The sequence below is a fragment of the Gekko japonicus genome, unplaced genomic scaffold (assembly GCF_001447785.1).
Source record: "Gekko japonicus isolate JY-2015 unplaced genomic scaffold, Gekko_japonicus_V1.1 scaffold1925, whole genome shotgun sequence".
Classification (NCBI taxonomy): domain Eukaryota; kingdom Metazoa; phylum Chordata; class Lepidosauria; order Squamata; family Gekkonidae; genus Gekko; species Gekko japonicus.
Genome location: NW_015162538.1, coordinates 243,077 through 261,372, shown reverse-complemented (window position 1 = coordinate 261,372; position 18,296 = coordinate 243,077). Strand labels below are relative to the sequence as shown.

At 45.8% G+C, this 18,296-nt stretch overlaps 1 protein-coding gene across 2 annotated transcripts in view; it reads right to left on the bottom strand.

Annotated features, from left to right (window-relative positions):
• Nucleotides 1-18,296, bottom strand: part of CCDC93 (coiled-coil domain containing 93) — a 61,610-nt gene that overhangs the window by 28,216 nt on the left and 15,098 nt on the right. The window contains exons 7-12 of one of the 2 annotated variants that reach the window (XM_015406306.1): nt 11,914-12,014; nt 9,787-9,804; nt 5,565-5,601; nt 4,599-4,691; nt 2,975-3,025; nt 1,193-1,279 (exon numbers count right to left, since the gene is read on the bottom strand). In XM_015406306.1, coding sequence (XP_015261792.1) covers nt 1,193-1,279; nt 2,975-3,025; nt 4,599-4,691; nt 5,565-5,601; nt 9,787-9,804; nt 11,914-12,014 — 387 coding nt within the window. The remainder of the gene's footprint in view (nt 1-1,192; nt 1,280-2,974; nt 3,026-4,598; nt 4,692-5,564; nt 5,602-9,786; nt 9,805-11,913; nt 12,015-18,296) is intronic. The other variant, XM_015406307.1, reaches the window with a different exon arrangement.

The window sequence follows — 18,296 nt, the reverse complement described above, 5'->3', positions numbered from 1 at the left end:
CTGTCACACTGCTTCAGAGAATAAAAACAAACTCTACAGCACACATTTTACCAGGAATCCTAACTTTAGTGGCTCATTTAGCCTTTCCCTCACTTATAAGCAGTCTCTCATTCTGAAAAAAAGAACAGGCTAAGGAACTAAACATTTTTTAAAAACCCTCTGAAGCAAAGAACTTGGGAGTTACGCTGTTCAACCACTGCAGTTTACCCCCCGACTGACAGCTGTATGTTTATCAGCCAGGAAGCAGGTTGCCAACGCTGAGAGAACAACCAGACTGCAGTTTCTAGACACATTAAGGGGAGAAAACTCAATGGCGGTTGTTTGCATGTATACAGAAAGGCATCTTTTAGAACCCTGGTGTAAAGGTAGACAGCTTCCTTCTAGATTCGAACGACTAAAAAGCCTCACGGGGAACTCATCAACACAACCTGACAGTTTCCAGTGTCAATCCTGCAGTGAAACTACATGCAACACTGGCAGGCCCATTTATAGACACAACTCTGTCTCAATTATGTTGGAGGCAGGGAGATAGCAATCTAAAAGTGTAAAAGGAGTATGCAGGCAAGGTGTCTTTCAAATCCTTGTTCCACCCACTGTTTTTTTTGCCTTGCAGCTATAATTCCAGGTTTTTTTCCTTCCAAGCTGAGCTGACTTCTAGTATCAGAAACCAGCGAGGAGAAAATACTTAGGGATAGAATGGGAGGGGGGGTATTAGGAGTAGGAACAGCTGAGCTCTCCCCTGTCCCATGAACACAGTTATCCCCTCCCACCCATCCAACGTGGTGCAGACGTGTGTTTAAAGGCATCAGTCCCCACCGCTAGGTGTAGTTCTGTCATCACACACGTACTTCACTAGACTCCTACAAGAAGCTGAGCCCGTGTATTTGTTTACTGTGATCCTTTTGAACAGGCTGGGAATTCTATGATGTCAAGTACAGCTTTTAGGTACCTCCTTAATATTACATACAGGCACGACTCCAACCCACTCCAAGGGTCAAGAGGGCCCTCGAGAAGATGCTTCTGAGAACTGAGACCACACTGACAGCACCAGTCCTCCGGAAAGCAGGTGTTTTTAAAAAATAGAACGAAGGGACTTGCAGCCCTGAAAGATTTTTTTTTTTGGGGGGGGGGAGAAGAGTTGACAGCCAACAGCTCAAGTAGATTTACGACAACAACCAGATCAATAACTTACCTTTTCAGCATATTCTGACACAATTTGTTTGATCTCATCAGATTGAAGGCCAACAATCTGGCCTACAGTGCTCGCAGTCAGTCGGCTCTGCAAGAACAAACACGTCTCATGAAGGCCTCAGCAGTTGTAAGCGGACAACTTTTTGAAACTCAGGGCAATCTGTTTCCGATAAGGTTCAATTGACAGCACTGCCTGACTTCTATGAAAGCAGCATGGCTACAAAAAAGGCACAAGACTAAAAGATGGTTAAAAGGGTAGTTGCCCCTTTGGCCAACGACAACAACTGGAATGAACGACTTTTGCTAGTCACGGTATTTGCAATGCATACATGGGAGTGGCTCAATGATATTATGCCAATGAGAAAATTCTGCTTCACTCCACAGGCTTCTTGCTAAAAGGAATACATACCAGATATTGAACATCTGTGAAACTTCTTACCCAGCAAATGGGAGGATGGCACATGCAAATAAATGAGTGAAGGGTACAAATAGGAGGACGTTTATGCAATCTCTGGTTGTGACGGAATATGGAGGTGAGAGGCATGGAGGCTACATGCTTATATGGAAGGAATATGTATTTGCACTGCTGCTGAGGAATTTGCATTCAGGGAACCCCACTGAAGCCCCTGTGTAAGAGGCTCTTGGAGTGCAGAAATTTTTGCAATGTACTCCTTAAGCACTTACACCCTTTTAAGCCTAATGACTTCAATGGGTTTAGAAGGGTATGACTCTCCTTAGGATTTCACATACACAAATACCTTTACTATCATAAGAAAAGCCCTGCTGATCAGACCAGAGGCCCGTCTAATCCATCATCCTGTGTCAAACAGTGGTCAACAGGTTGCCCTGGAGTGCCACCAATATATAGAGGCCAAAGCCTTCCCCTGATGTTGCCTCCTAGCATTGGGTCTTCATGTAAACGATGGTAGGCCTTTTTAGAGACCCAAGCCTAGTCTTTTTGCTTGTGTTGTTTTACACTGTTGTCTAAGGCTCAAGCAGTCTCACCCCATCCCAGTTAACCCTAATTTGGCTGTGACAGCTTTTAAGTCAATTTGCAGTTTCTATACACAGTTCTACTGACCTGGTTTAATAAAGCAAACCTTGGATCTAGACTAATTAATGTTACTGCAGGCACAAGGACTTTTGCCTTCACAGCATGATTTTCCTGCCTCCTTCCTGGTGTAGCAGCCTAAAATGCCCCCCAAATTCCTGTTCCCAGGGTGGGAAAATCAGGGCGATTTCGCACTAGAGCTGCCTCGCGGTGCAGCCCCGTTTGCCCCGACACAAACATGTTAATTTCACACCCGAGGCTGCGGGGCTGCATTTGACCCGCAGCTTCGCCCGATTTCCTCCGCAGTTTCGTGATCCTCAAAAACCAGGATCACGAAACTGCGGAGGAAATCGGGCAAAGACGCGAGTCAAAATGCAGTCCCGCAGCCTCAGGTGTGAAATTAACATGTTTGTGTCAGGGCAAACGGTGGCTGCACCGCGAAGCAACTCTAGTGCGAAATCGCCCTCATGCTCTGCGGTCAGAAGTCCTCATGCCCATGGAAACATTAGCACATATCCAATCCACTGAGAACAACAGTACAATGATGTTCATGATCTTTATTTTTGAGTAATATGTCAGAGATCACTCCTTTTCTAACCCCACTCAAAGAGGAATCTTTCTGATATAAGAAGTCTGCATGAGTCATGCTACCCTTCAAAAAGCACCATGTAATTTGGTATATTGTATTAAAAATGAAAAGAAAACTATGACTAACTAATCAAGGCCACTTACCTCTTCTGTTCCCATTGCAGCCATTTCGGTCATCAATGTTTTAATACGAAGCTAATGAAAAATGACAAACTTTTAAAAATTGGCCTTTGTAGTTGACATTTGTTAGATTAGATAGCTTATTAGACAATCTTCCCAGTCTCACATGTGCATGCTAGCAAAGTAAAAACAGGCTAGGTACATGTACATCAGATTCTAAATACAAACCAAGACAGAAGTTATGCATTATACTGAATTCAAGTCTGAACTGTCCAAGCGATCTTTAGTAGGCATGATATATCATTTACTTACTTCAAGACCCCTAGCGTGGAAGTGTTTCAGCCAGGGCTTTTTGTAGAAAAAGTCCAGCAGGAACTCATTAGCGTAATAGACCACACCCAACAGCAGAAACTCATAAGCATATTAGGCCACACCCCGACAACACAGCTCATTAGCATATTAGGCCACACCTCCATGTTACCAGAAGTGTAGTCATCCAGCCACACCCACCTTTTGCTTCTTATTCTGTTTACCCTGTTTGTTGTCAAAACCCAGGGCTTTTCTTGTAGCAGGAACTCCTTTGCATGTTAGGCCACACACCCCTAATGTAGCCAATCCTAACGAGTTTCTGCTGTTGGGTGTGGCCTATTATGCTAATGAGTTCCTGCTGGGCGTGGCCAACGTGGGAGCCAGCCGGAACTCCGTTCCTGTGCGTTCCTGCCCCCAAAATAGCCCTGGTTTCATCAAAGCTCCTTCCTGGCCAACTCTGATAATGAGAGTAGTCCTGGACCACAGGGGAAGTGCTTCTCCTGCAGTTCATTCCCACACCACAGTAACCCTTCCCAGAAACTAAAGCAACAGTGGCATTTGAAAGAGCTGTGGTACCGTCTCCTTCCTCAGGGGAACCAGGTCTGTTTGTGTTACTCCAGCAGGAAAGGAAGGAGCCACACTACAGAAAGGGCAACATGCATATACACATGGTGTCAGAGGTTGCCACCCTCAAGCAGCTATGACCCAAGGCAGAGCCAGTTTGGTGTAGTGGTTGTGTGCGCGGACTCTAATCTGGGAGAACCGGGTTTGATTCCCCACTCCTCCACTTGCACCTGCTGATGTGACCTTGGGTCAGTCACAAGCTCTGGCACAGCTGTCCTTGAAAAAGAGCAGTTTGTGTCAGAGCTCTCTCAGCCCCACCCACCTCACAGGGTGTCTGTTGTGGGGAGGGGAAGGGAAAGGAGTTTGTCAGCCGCTCTGAGACTCCAAGTGAAGGGCGGGGTATAATTCCAATCTCTTCTTCTTCTTCTTCTTTTGCTGCTGCCCAATGAGCTGCCTCTGATTGTCCTCTCCTTCGGGAAGAAGGCAAAAATATAAATCCAATCTCTTCTTCTTCTGCTGCCTAATGAGCTGCCTCTGATTGTCCTCTCCACATGCTTGCTACCATGCTGCATGTCCTCTTCCTCCCTATCCATTGGGGAGGAGAGGGCAGCCTGGGCCAATACTAGCCCCTGCCTCCTTGCCAGTCCTTCCTCAGCATATAAGCAAAAGTGCCCACAAGCTACTGCCCAGAGGGTGAGCAGGCAACTGCTGCTCACCGCAGGAAAGAAACTGCTGTGGTTTTAACCTATCAGCAAACTGTTACACTTCAGCCCACCTCTTCTGCAGCTTGAAGATCGTCATCGCTGTAAGCATCATTCTTCCCTGTCGACGCAAGTCCTGCAGGAAGTACCATTTTCTTGTCTTCAGCCTATTTAATAAACATGCACACCAGAATACGATCACATTTAGATGAAAAATGGATATGACCATATTTTAAAGGTGTGCTCAAGGGGCATTTGGTATGGCTTAAAACAGTATTTCTATAGAATGGCACTTGAGTTCTTTCCACAAACATCACAGTACCTGTACATCCCATATATGCTGCCTATAAAAGATAATGACCATCTTATTTGTATCTGGTCAGGGTAAGATGAAAGAATAAAAGTCACTGGCAAATATATTAACTTCAATTACTTAACCTTTGAAAGGTACGGTGGTCTTTATTCTCGGGTACTAGTTTAACTGATCATTGCAGTTCATTTTGTCAAACAGCATAGCTCAAAGCATAAAGGAGAAAATGTCTTAACAGACATTTACCATACAGCCATTCATAAACTACATTCTGTAAATGATTTATAAGGCCAGAGCAACAATACAACAAGAAAATGCCAAAAGGTCCTTCGGAAAAAAGAACTATAACATATTAAAAATTCAAATATTAAATTGGTGCTGAATTGGGAGCATTCTGACTAACCCTAAGAGATCTCCTAAATGTTACAGAGCATGAGTGAGTACAGCAGTGCTTCTCCTTTCCACAGCACATTCAGATGCGTGGGAGCTTGGAAAAGGTCTCCTTTGTGATTATTAAAATGCCAGAAATTGTGGTGATCCGCAAGAAAAATGGAACAATAGAAATCTGTAGTACGATAAAGGTTAAGAACCCCCGCATTACATCTGTTTTCTACAACAGCATTGTGGTTTTTTTAAATTTACGTTACTTATAGTCCGCCTTTCTCATTTGGACTCCCCCTTGGAAGATATTCTTTGCACTAGATTGTTTCTTCACCAAAAAAAAACTCACCTTCTCAATTTTTCCTTGTCTGCTGTATCCATACCTCCTATAAAGGGAAGAAGAAGAAAAAAGGAAGATTATACAGCTGATTTCACTTCAGCTTCATAAGCATGCATTTAGTACATGCACAAGTCACAGCAATTGTTAGAAGAAACAAGCAGAAAATGAAACAGTCATAGGTTAACTAGTCAAAATAAGCACATAATGTTTTCTGAGATGATTGGATTCCATTGTCTGTGGCATGCCTTTTAACACCAGCTTCTCACAGTGGTTTCCAGCAGGGCTTTTTTTGTAGAAAAAGTCCAGCAGGAACTCATTAGCATAATAGGCCACACCCAACAACAGAAACTCATTAGCATATCCAGCCACACCCATGAGAGCATAGCTTATTAGCATATTAGGCCGCACCCCCATGTTACCAGAAGTGTCGACATCAAGCCACACCCACCTTTTGCTTCTTATTCTGTTTACCTTGTTTGTTGTCAAAACCCAGGGCTTTTTTTGTAGCAGGAACTCCTTTGCATGTTAGGCCACACCCCAAATGTAGCCAATCCTAATGAGTTTCTGCTATTGGGTGTGGCCTATTATGCTAATGAGTTCCTGCTGGGCGTGGTCAACTTGGGAGCCAGCCGGAACTCCGTTCCTGTGCGTTCCTGCCCAAAAATAGCCCTGGTTTTCAGACCTCTGCTGTGCAGCGAGGCACCAAGAAGCCAGCAAGGTGTGAGTGTTTTTGTATTGCAAAACAGGGCCCTGATTAAGTCTGAGTAAATCTTGAACGCTACCTACTAAGAAGGGTGGTGGGGTTTTTTTTAACGTGACCCTCAAGGGTTTGACTCACGGGCTTGTTGCCAGACTGCAAATGAGCTGAATTTTCATTCCATGAGCGTTTTGCTTTTGCCTGCTGAAACACTAGTCTCTCCTCTCCTCCCTTATTTGCTCTTCCTATACTTGCCCTTTCCACTGAAGTTCCAGTTTAAACATTTGCTGCTGCTGATTTATTCCGTCTTCCCACCGGGGACTGGCTCCTTTGGCTTTGGACAGTCAAGACTCAATATGCCGTAAAGATTACCCAGAGAGGGTTGATTTTCGATGGCAACATTACTATAAGATGAAAATCTGCCTCAAATCATTTCTAGAGCCAGCGTTTTATGCTGTTCCATCGTTGTTCTGCACTTTTCTCTGCACTATGCAGCAAATGACATGGACAGCCTCTAGCTAGGGGTGGAGAAGAGACCAAAGTAGACAAAGGCAGAGATCACTACTGGGCCTAGCTCACTCTACAGATTGAAAGGATGTAGTGTTGGTTAGCAGTAGTCTTTGGCTTCTGCCACTACAGCTTATCTGCCTGCTGTCTGGCCAGAAAGTACAAGAAACAGTATGAGGAGCTGTAGCAACGGCTGGCCTGGCACAATCCCGGCACAGATGCAGCTCCTTATTCTGGTGCAACCAGATGCCTGAATAGTGAGCCACACTTCCAACTGAGATTGCACTTGGTGTGGGCACTCACTGAGCATTCAATCAGTTGGAATGCACCCCTCCCCCAAGAGCAGATATCTACTTTATCCCCTGTTGCCAGGGGTCCAGTGATGCCCACGGACAAAATTGGAGGTGGCGATTCAATGTACTCTTATTACTTCACTAATGAAAGCACCATGGTTTTTCATTGCAGGACCCAGGATTTCCGCCGCTGCAGAATCGGGCCCCGGGGGGAACTCCGCCCCCCGAAGCACAGCGTGTCGCTCACGTTGGGGGCGTGGGCCAGATCGTCAGAGGGAAAACTCTATGGTTTTCCCTCTGACGATCTGGGCCACGCCCTCAACGTGAGCGACGTAGCGCGTCACTTCCTGTGACGTGCTGTTGGCGCACGCGCACCACCGAGGAGCTCCCGGAGCCCGGCGAGACTCCCCCGCTGCCAAGGTAAGAAGACTTGGCAACCCCAACAAAATTGGAGGTGGAGATTCAATGTACTCTTATTACTTCACTAATGAAGCACCATGGTTTTTCATTGCAGGACCCAGAAGTGCAGCACTGATCCCAAATCTAGCCAATAATATTAATAATGAACATGCACCATCAAGTAGCAACCGACTTATGGCAACCCTTAATGGGTGTCCGTGTAGCAACTCTAGTCCTCCTTGCTGGTCTCCCATCTAAGTACTAAGTACTAACTAAGCCAACCCGACTTAGCTTTCAAACTCTAACGAGATCAGGCTAGTCAGGATCCACCCAATACCAACTGCAAATTACGCCAACCATTCCCAGTATATTTTTTGTGAGACAGTGGGCCTTATTTCTGAATACCTGGATCTGGTTGTTCAGTCGCTCTTTGTAAAAAAGACAGAGAAACTGCAGCACTGTAATTAAAGTGTTTCTTTACCAAAAGCCAAATTATGTATGATTCTGTCTTCCTTCCAGGTCTCCTTCTACCATTAGAATCTAATCTAGTGCTCCATTTAATGTTACTTATAAGCAATCATAAAATACAAAATCATATTGGAAGAAAAAAATGCTGTATAAGGAAACATGGAAGTCTAACAGGGTGATAAAAATGGAAATTAATTAGAATAGAGTTGTAAAACACAGATATATACAGAGACAGCTGATAAGTAACAAGATTTCTTAAAACATAAGAACATAAGAGACGCCAATGTTGGATCAGGCCAAAGGCCCATCCAGTCCAACACTCTGTGTCACACAGTGGCCAGAAATACCAGTGCCATCAGGAGGTCCACCAGTGGGGCCAGGACATTAGAAGCCCTCCCACTGTTGACCCCCCCCAAGCACCAAGAAGACAGAGCGTCACTTGCCTCAGAGCCCCTATCTATACCTTGTGGCTAATAGCCACTAATGGACCTCTGCTCCATATGCTTATCTAATTCCCTCTTGAAGCCGTCCATGCTTGTAGCCGCCACCACTTCCTGTGGCAGTGAATTCCAAGTGTTAATCACTCTTTGGGTGAAGAAGTACTTCCTTTTATCCGTTCTAACCCGACCGCTCAGCAATTTCATTGAGTGCCCACGAGTTCTGTATAATATGGAGACCTGGGAATACCTGTTGAGACTGCACACCTGAAAGAGGGACACCTCCCTTTAGTGTTGCTGCCACAGTGTTAGTCCAGAGTCACCAGCCATCTTGCCTGCTGTGAGATGAAGCAGTTCCATAAGCCTGTACAAAGCCTCAGATGCCATGCCATGGAAAACATGAGGACAGAGAACTCCAGACGCCATTAGGAGTTTCTTCCAGCACATGTAGGCAACCTCTCCCCCGCCCCTTCCAGCTACCTACAAATCTAATCAAGAGACTCTATTCATGGTTGAATAGCAATTAATTGTTCACCCATCATGTTATAAAAGATGCTGCCCGACCACATGGTCTTTCTCTTACTTACCCCCTCCACGACCCCTGTCGAAGCTTTAACCCTCTTATGTCCAGCTTACTATCCACATACCCTACCTTCATCTTTAACCTCTAGTCTGCAGCTAGAGTCCACGTGGTTCTGCTGGTTCAGAGCACGTGTTCACCATTTTCTATTTCTAAACCCCTCCATTCTTCCATTGGAATGGCTCAACTAATGAAGACAGGTAAATATTGCCCAACCAACGAATATCCTGCTAAAGCAACTGTGTTAAGGATCTATCTTTATTTCTTAGCATATGTATAAATGTATGTGTGGTTGTGTATTGTTTGAATGATATATATCTCCCAGTAAAGAGACAGTATATTTTACTGAATCCAGTCTCTGTGTCTGTTCAGATACTTACAGCGAAGGTGGGACTTCTGTATACATTGGTGAGAACCCTAATTTGCCTATTGCCAATTAATAATCATAACTTTCCCTAAACGAATTAATAATTCAAGGCAATTTGGCTAACAGTATAACAAAGACAGTTGTTACATACAATAAGCTCCATGCAATGTCCCATTTGATATGATATATGCCTAGTTGAAATCAGGTCTTAAAGAAATCCCCCTTTACGGATATGGCACGTAAGAAGCAATTTGGGTAACAGTGGCTGCAAACAAGCACTATAGATGTCTGAAAAGAATGTAGGTAGCTTTTATGGACATCTTGTCTACCCCCACAGCAGCTTTTGCACTGAAAATCTCAGTCATCATGAACATTCAGCACAGCACTATTAAATACCAAGCATGAAGAAAGGTTAGCAAGAAAGATTCAAAGTCAAGTGTGGGGTCATCTCAAAGTTAAAACACTCACACACAAAATACTCACAAGAAATTATCAGTGAAACTAAGAGGAGAGATAACCAACACAAGATGAACAGAATGAAAATATGTTTAAGACGTTACAGGGGATAAGCTGTTAAAATAAAACAAAGCATCTGTCAAAGAAAAGATTGGAAAGAAACGGCCTTTGACATAACACTTAGATGTCTCCCAGCTGGCATGAAGAAAGATGGAATTTATCAGAATTCAGCACAGATGTACTGCAATTGATTGCCTTATCTTGGATAAACCTTAAAGCATTCATCCACGTCTACTGCCTAGCATCCTGAAGTGCCAAGGACATCTACCATTTTAAACAAAGATACTATCATCACTGCACATGATGCTCTGAAACACTCTAAGAAGGAGTATTCACATATACAGAGGCCGACTGAGCATGGCCGCTTGGACATATCTGCATTATGTAGTAAGGGCAGGAATCCCCTAATGAGCTGAGTGTACGGGGCACAATTATGTAATTACACGGACGTACATGCTGCCAGGGTCACATGGTAAAACCACATTCTTGTCTAGTCACCATAACTGGTGAGAAATGAATAGCAAGTGACGGGATACTTACTTGCTGGCAAATTACAAACTAAGAAGGGGTTCAGTGGGGGGTTATGATGGGGGGTGCTGTGGAAAAGCCCCACTGCTCTTCTTGTCATGGCAATGGTAATGTCAAAGAGCACTGTGTCGGGGGGGGGGAGCTCAGAGCCTACTCAGAATGAAGTAGTAAGTGCTTACATTTCCCAAGACCTGTCTGCTTTTTTTTTACTTGGACCATGTAAACTTCTCAATTAAGGCCCCGGTCATACGGGCTGGATGGAGCATGGCTGTTTGCCCCGGGGCAAAATAACACGCGGTTGCACGAGCAGACGTCCCGTGGAGGTCCCGTGGTTAGGGGGAGGTGCCGATCACTGGACACTCCTGCGGCGCTGCAAAGAAGCGGGGCCGCGGGGCAAACAGGGTTGTGGGTTTTTTTGTTAAACTAAAGTGCGTGCATGCTCCGTTGGGTGCTTGTGCGCATCCATGGAGACTTGGGGGAAAAAAACCCTTTTTGCGAGGGGAAATGGGCGGGCGCCAGAACTACCGGAAACGCGATCAGCCCATGCCCCGCTGTTTCCGGAAACTAGTACCTCGGAGGTACTAGTTTTTTACAGCGCATCTTCGGAGTGAAGCCTCGGGTGAGTCACGGGAGCTCTACACTTCCCAGATGTGGCGGTGAGATCGCGCCCGGAAAATCCGCCTATCTTCCGTCTCTCTAGCGTGCCTAATGCTCCGTGTGACCGCAGCCTATGAACATTTTTAGGAAGGTTTCCGCTTCAATGCAAGATATCAGATTGGACAAAAGTTCCACAATGACACAGCTGAAAAAGCTTGCAATGCTTGTAATGTAAATGAAGCTATTATTATATCACCTACATTTATAATAGTTTATGTTCCAACACAGTTTTTAAAATAACCTCCAGGGAACCTTTCCCATTCTGGCTTGTCTGCTGAGGTTAATCCTAGGAGTCTGCTATAAAACCCCTGAGAACTGCTGAAGGTTGAAGGAGTGTGTGCTTGCCAGGTTTTTGGACTATCTATCAACCCACAGGAAACGAATGTGTAACCTAGGACACATCCAAAACTCTCCAGTGGCTGCACTGGAGTGAGGAAGGAAGCAAGCAGACTTTCAGACAAGCTTACTAACAATTACGGATCTTCTCACTGAGGGCCAAACTACATGACTGGTGTGACATGAGCTGGGACACAGCTGCCCAACCCAATTCGTCACATGTAGGATCTCGGTAACCCAATTTTAAAGCATTGTGTTCCTCTGCATGGAGCCTGAGGAATAGTGAACAGCACCCGCACGGCTGTTTCCGCTAGGGAAAATGGTGTGGGAAAGAAGCCCGAAGCCCCTCCTCCCCCCCTCATAACGTTTGTAGCTGACAGTGGCAACCCAACGCTTTCAAAGCAAGTCATACCAACGCTATGTGTGACAATGAATCAGGTCAGGCACCCGCATCCTGACTCATGTAACACTTATCATGTATTTTGTCCCTGAGGAATCTTTGCTCAGGTCTGAAGAGTCACATATCCTCTGACACAGACTGAAAGTCCTTGACCCGACAGAATTCTGTTATACCTGCCGTATTCCAGAAGCGTGGCATGGACTTTGGACTCCTCATCCACTAACTTTTCTGCGACTGACTGTCGCTTGTATTTCCTTTGTGGCTTGTACACCGCCTGCAAGAAAACAATTGAGTGGTGTTTTAAACCTGACAAAGTATTATGACTTAAACACAATCCAGTCATAGATTCTTCCACAGAGATTTGCTACTTTTGAAAATTCTCAGGGGTTTGAGGGCTCATTACAGTTGACCCCAAGGCTTCCCCAGAAAAAAAAAATGCCCTAGGTGGGAATACACTTTTGTTGTTTAGTCGCACAGTCGAGTCCGACTCTTCGCGACCCCATGGACCAGCTCCCGCCAGGCCCTCCTGTCTTCCGCTGTCCTCTGAAGTTGGCTCAATTTCATGTTCGTTGCGTCGCTGACACTGTCCAACCATCTCATCCTTCGCCGCCCCCGCCCTCCCCGACCCCCAATCTCTCCCAGCATCAGGGTCTTCTCCAGTGAGTGCTCCCTTCTCATTTGGTGGCCAAAGCACTTGAGCTTCAGTTTCATCACCCGGCCCTCCAGGGAACAGTCAGGGCTGACCTCTCCGAGGACCGACCGACTTGATCCTCCCGCAGTCCAAGGGACTCTCAAGAGTCCTCTCCAGCACCACAGCTCAAAAGAATCTATTCTTCGGCGCTCGGCCTTCCTTATAGTCCAACTCTCGCAGCCATACATGACTACTGGGAATACCATTGCTTTGACCATGCGGACTTTGGTTGGCAGGGAGATGTCTCTACTTTTTATCATGCTGTTTAGGTTCGCCATCGCTTTCCTCCCAAGGAGCAGGCGTCTTTTAATTTCATGGCTGCTGTCACAGTCTGCGGTGATCTGGGATCCCAGGAACGTGAAGTCTGTCACCACTTCCACGACTTCCCCTTCTATTTGCCAAGGGAATACACTAGATGTTGGCAATAAAGACACTAAGGAAACTAACGGCTATTCATTGCAATGCAGGATTCAGTGCAAAATGGTTTCCGATCTTAACATTCTTAGAAAATGAGGGACATATTCCCTCATCCTGGTCTGAATATATGAAATGGTTCTGATGACAAGCTTTAACAAATGTAAAAAATAGATTATTTTCAAGGGTGGACTCATTGAAATTGTAGTTGGTATTTACAAAATGGATAGATGATCGTTTGTTTTCTCTGATAGGCAAGATATTAACCCTCTACAGTCTTCTCTTCGGAATAGCCCATACAGATCCAATTTTGTGAATAACCATAGATTTTGGTATATCCAGATGGCAAGTTATACTTATGCATATTGTCGTTTTGGTATATCTTTGCTTTACTGTACAGTTGTACCCTTCAATTCGGTACTTTTACAAAAAAAAAGAAACTGAAGTTATATTTTATATTTTTCTTGTTTGTTAAATGTTTCATTACTTCAATAAAATTTTTTAAATATTAAAAAAAGAAAGAAAGAAAGAAAAAGAACACATGTTTCGGGTTCAGGGTGCCATTTGATTCTAACCCATCACCACCTCAGTTGTCTGACCACTGATCTATACTATTATTTTATACATACATTTTCCCATTTAAAACATGACTGCCTGGAATGCACAATTTATTCTCAAACATGTCTGAAAGGCATCTAAAGACAGTGAGGAAAATAATGCTGATAATTTTAATACCCCTGCATAATTAAACAGATAAGATGTAATTTCAAGTCACTGAAGTTAAGAGTTCGTTAATTCTATTCTAGCTTTTTATTGAGTCATTATGCTTAATTACTATTCACATAATTAGGGCTGCTTTAGCCTGCCATGTTAAAAAAAAAGAAAGAGAGGAAAGACAATGAATTTCATCATAATTACGGGAAGGGGTGGGAAAAGGAGAAAAAGTGTTTCTAGCATATTTTGAGCTATCAGGTACAACAGAGTGCTTAAGGAGCTACATTGGAGTAGCTACCTAGATCATGCAGAGCTGGTTCCAGGTTTTGATGTCCTCCCATGCCCACCACCAGGACCCCTACTCACATCCCCCTCCCTGCCCCCCCAACACGTATCTCCCACCTGCCTATGCGTCCTTCCCCTGCTTGCTCATGATCACAGCCAGCTGCATGTCCTTTCCTCAATGGCCTTGGGAGGTGTGTGGAGAGGGGAGTGCCGTCACCATCGTCACACTCTTCCCTGGAAGTTCTAGGCAGCCCAGGCAGGTAGGAGCACAGGAGGTGGAATGCTTGCAAGCAAGTGGGTAGTTGAAGGGCATCCAGGCAAGTGGCAAAGAGGTGTGTGGGCAGGGGGGAGCGGTGGGCCCAGGGCTTCTGGCAGATGCTCCACCTCAGGGTACGCTGACACCAGACCTGGCACAAATCTCCATTAGCTAGCTTATACCACCTGAAGTAAAGTAGATTCCTACTGACAGCCAATGAGCAAAACTGTCTGGACTCTGCCCAGTTTTCCAGAAGAGAGGTCCATTCAAGGCTGGCGCAACCCTAGGCCAGCAGCAGCATGCAGGTTTTGTTCCCAGCAGATGCAAATCCACATGGAGCACACAAGGGAAGCCACCTGCCTGGACTCTGGCACATTCCTCTTCAAAAACCCACATTCTTCCAAGGACTGGCTTAAAAAAAAGATCACATGAGAGCCAGTTTGGTGTAGTGGTTAAGTGTGCGGTCTCTAATCTGGGAGAACCGGGTTTGATTCCCCACTCCTCCACTTGCACCTGCTGATGTGACCTTGGGTCAGTCACAAGCTCTGGCACAGCTGTCCTTGAAAAAGAGCAGTTTGTGTCAGAGTTCTCTCAGCCCCACCCACCTCACAGGGTGCCTGTTGTGGGGAGGGGAAGGGAAAGGAGTTTGTAAGCCGCTCTGAGACTCCAAGTGAAGGGCGGGCTATAAATCCAATCTCTTCTTCCTCTTCTTCTAATCAGACAAATATCTTCCCAAAGGTATACCTGTTTGTTTTTACTGCAGGAGAGGCTGGGTTTCAACAGCAAAACCGAGGGTCATGATTTGTTTGAGGCATGGGATGCATACAATAGGGGGAAAATAGGGGGGAGGCTGCTGTTAGGCCAACCACATGCCTCTTGGATCCGTGTCCCTCATGGCTGGTGAAAGCCGGCAATGAGAGGATACGGGGCCCACTGATGGACATTATCAACCTGTCCCTGGAGACAGGGGTCTATCCAGAGGTCTGAAAGAGACTGTGGTAGTGCCGCTCTTGAGAAAACCATCCTTGGATCTTACTGATCCTTACAATTACTGCCCAGTTTTGAATTTATCGTTTCTGGGTAAGGTAACTGAGAGAGTGGTAGCTGAGGAGCTCCAGGGTTTCTTGGATGACATATTGACATGGGATCCATTCCAGTCTGGCTTTCGCCCCGGCCATGGGATGGAGACGGTGCTGGTAGCCCTGACAGATGATCTCCGCAGACAGCCGGACTGAGGGGGGCCAGTGGTGCTGTTGTTACTTGATCTCACAGCAGCATTCAACATGGTTGACGATGATCTTCTGACCCACCGCCTTGCCAACGTGGGGGTCCGTGTGGTAGCCTTGAAATGGCTTTCCTCATTTCTCCTTGGTCATGGACAGAGGGTGGTGCTGAGAGAGAGAGTCAACTAGGTACCCCTTAATATTTCGGGTTCCTCGGGGGGCAATCCTCTCGCCAATGTTATTTAACATCTACATGTGCCCCCTTGCCAGCTAGTGTGGAGTTTTGGGCTGGGATGCCATCAGTACGCTGATGACACCCAGCTATACCTGTTAATGGATGGCCGCCCAGATACTGCCCCACATAATTTGGTCATGGGTTTGAAAGTTGTGGTGGAATGGTTACAAAAGAGCCGGCTGAGACTGAATGCAACAAAAACGGTGATTCGGGGGGGGGGGCTTCGGGGTTGGGGGCAATGTGCCAATGCTCCCTCTAAGCTCTGGAGTCTTGTGAGCAAAAATTCTACTTTGTGAGCTACTGGCACTAAAGTTGTGAGTGTGTGATTTGGCTACTGCATGAATTAGTTTGCTCTGGAGCCACCCTTCCTGAGTTAAGACAAAAATATGTGAGCCGGGGGCTAAAAAACTGTGAGCTAGCTCACACTGACCCAGCTTAGAGGGAACACTGGTTGGGGCACAAACTTACCACTCTTGATGGGGTGCCACGGACACTGGCGCAAGCCTCAAGAGTTTTGGCGGCGTCCTGGACACCTCCCTGTCTACGGAGGCCCAGGTTATGAATGCTGCCAGGCTGGCGTTTTCCCATCTACGTCAAGTGCAGCCACTAGCCCCTTTCTTGTCGCGCCCTGATCTAGCCACAATAATCCATGCAACAGTCACCTCCAGGCTAGATTACTGTAATGCTCAATGCTGGCCTGCCCTTCAGACTGACCCGGAAACTCCAACTGATCCGGAATGCGGCAGCGTGAGTCCTGCCTGGAATGCCACAAAGGGCACACAGTCAACCTGTGCTGCGCCAGTGGAGTACCGAGTCAGGTTCAAGATTTTGGTATTGACCTTTAAGATCTTGAGCCATCTGGGACCTGCGTATCTTCGGAACCACCTCCTGTGGTATGTCCCCCAAAGAGCACTGCCCTCTGCTGAGAACAACCTACTAGTGATCCCTGGCCCCAAAGACATCTGGCTGTCCTCAACCACAGCCAGGGGGCCTTCTGAGCCCGAGCTGTGACCTGATGGGACTCTCTGCCAAATGACACCAGGGCCCGGTGGGACGTAATGCAAGTCCACAGGGCCTGCAAGGCAGAGATGTTTCACCAGGCTTTTGGTTGAGGACAGCAACAGGTTTTATTACAGCTGGCACCCTCCTCCTCTCTCCCACCTTTCCTCTCTTCTTCGCCTCCTCCTTGCCCTGCCCGCGAAGCAGCAACACAGTCCGGAACTGCCTAAGATAAATTGACATGCCACCTGGGGATTTTTTTTAAAGAATAAAATTAGTTTATCTAATGGTTATAATTTTAACAATGCATATGGTGTATTTTACTCTACGGTTGTTCATTGCCCAGAGCCCTGTGAACTCAGGGATTGGGTGATTCATAAATTTAAATTTATGGGAGCCAGTTTGGTGTAGTGGTTCAGTGTGCAGACTCTAATCTGGGAGAACCGGGTTTGATTCCCCACTCCCCCACTTGCACCTGCTGGTGTGACCTTGGGCAAGCCGTAGTTCTGATAAGAGCCGTTCTTGAAAAAGAGCAGTTTCTGTCAGAGCTCTCTCAGCCCCACCTACCTCATAGGGTGTCTGTTGTGGGGAGGGGAAGGGAAAGGAGTTTGTAAGCTGCTCTGAGACTCCCTTGGGTAGTGAAGGGCGGGATATAAATCCAATCACTTCACTAAATTATAAATAAATAACAAAAGGACACTCTAACGTATTACAAATGTTATTTGTAAGAACTTGTGTGAACAAGCAGCACTTGAACCTCTTTCGATGACATTCCACCCTCTTTTCCAGACACAATGACAAAGGCAGTTTACTCTCTCAAAGGTACAATGATAAACGAGATCACTGTTTCCACAACTTGGCTTCTCTACCCCGCTGACTCTGCCAGAGGAAGATATGTCAAGAGCTTTTAAATAGTGTTTTGATCAATGTTGGCAGCATCACAAGTGGGAAATCTTTGTAAAAGTGCAGCGGATCAGCTGAGAGGCAATAGAATCCATTCAAATTCGATGCCTCTGCGTTCACAGCAGTATAATGTTCTATTTTATGTCGTGTTTTAAACTGACATTGCTTCATACAAAGAGACGACAGGAAGACTGCATAGAGCCAGTAAAAAAAATGTAACAGGATCTCAATCCAGGACGAGCCAGCTAGAATTAATAGTACAAATGCAGCAACCCTATCACACATTCCATAGCTCTTAAACTCTGCCACAGGAAGCCTTTCTCGGTTAAGAAAGGAACAGGTTAAGACTGCAGAGAAACTGACCAGATGACAAGAGACCCACTTGTACAAACTGCTGCATTTTAACCTGCTAAAATGTTAAACAATTACAAGCCCTAATCTCACAGAAGAGACATTCCTTACAATACCCACACAATTGTTTATCCCACCTTTCTTCCAACAAATCTGAGGCCAGGTTCTCCCTGCTGCCATTCTACCCTCACAACAACCCTGCACCTCAGGTTATGCTGAGCAAGAATGAGTGACCCAAGATCACCCAGTAAACTTTGTGGCTGAGTGGGGATTTCAACTTGTTTTCTCCAGTCCTTGTCTGACATCCTAACCACTGAATGGCAATGACTCTTGGCCATCAGTGATGCTGCATGTTTGAGAGTCCTATATCTCCAAGAATGGACATCATTTGTGACATCTGCCTCAAAATTACGATACACCACACAGTATCAGACACCCCACCTTATGCTAACCCAGGAGAAGCTACACTCTCTGTAAGATCATAC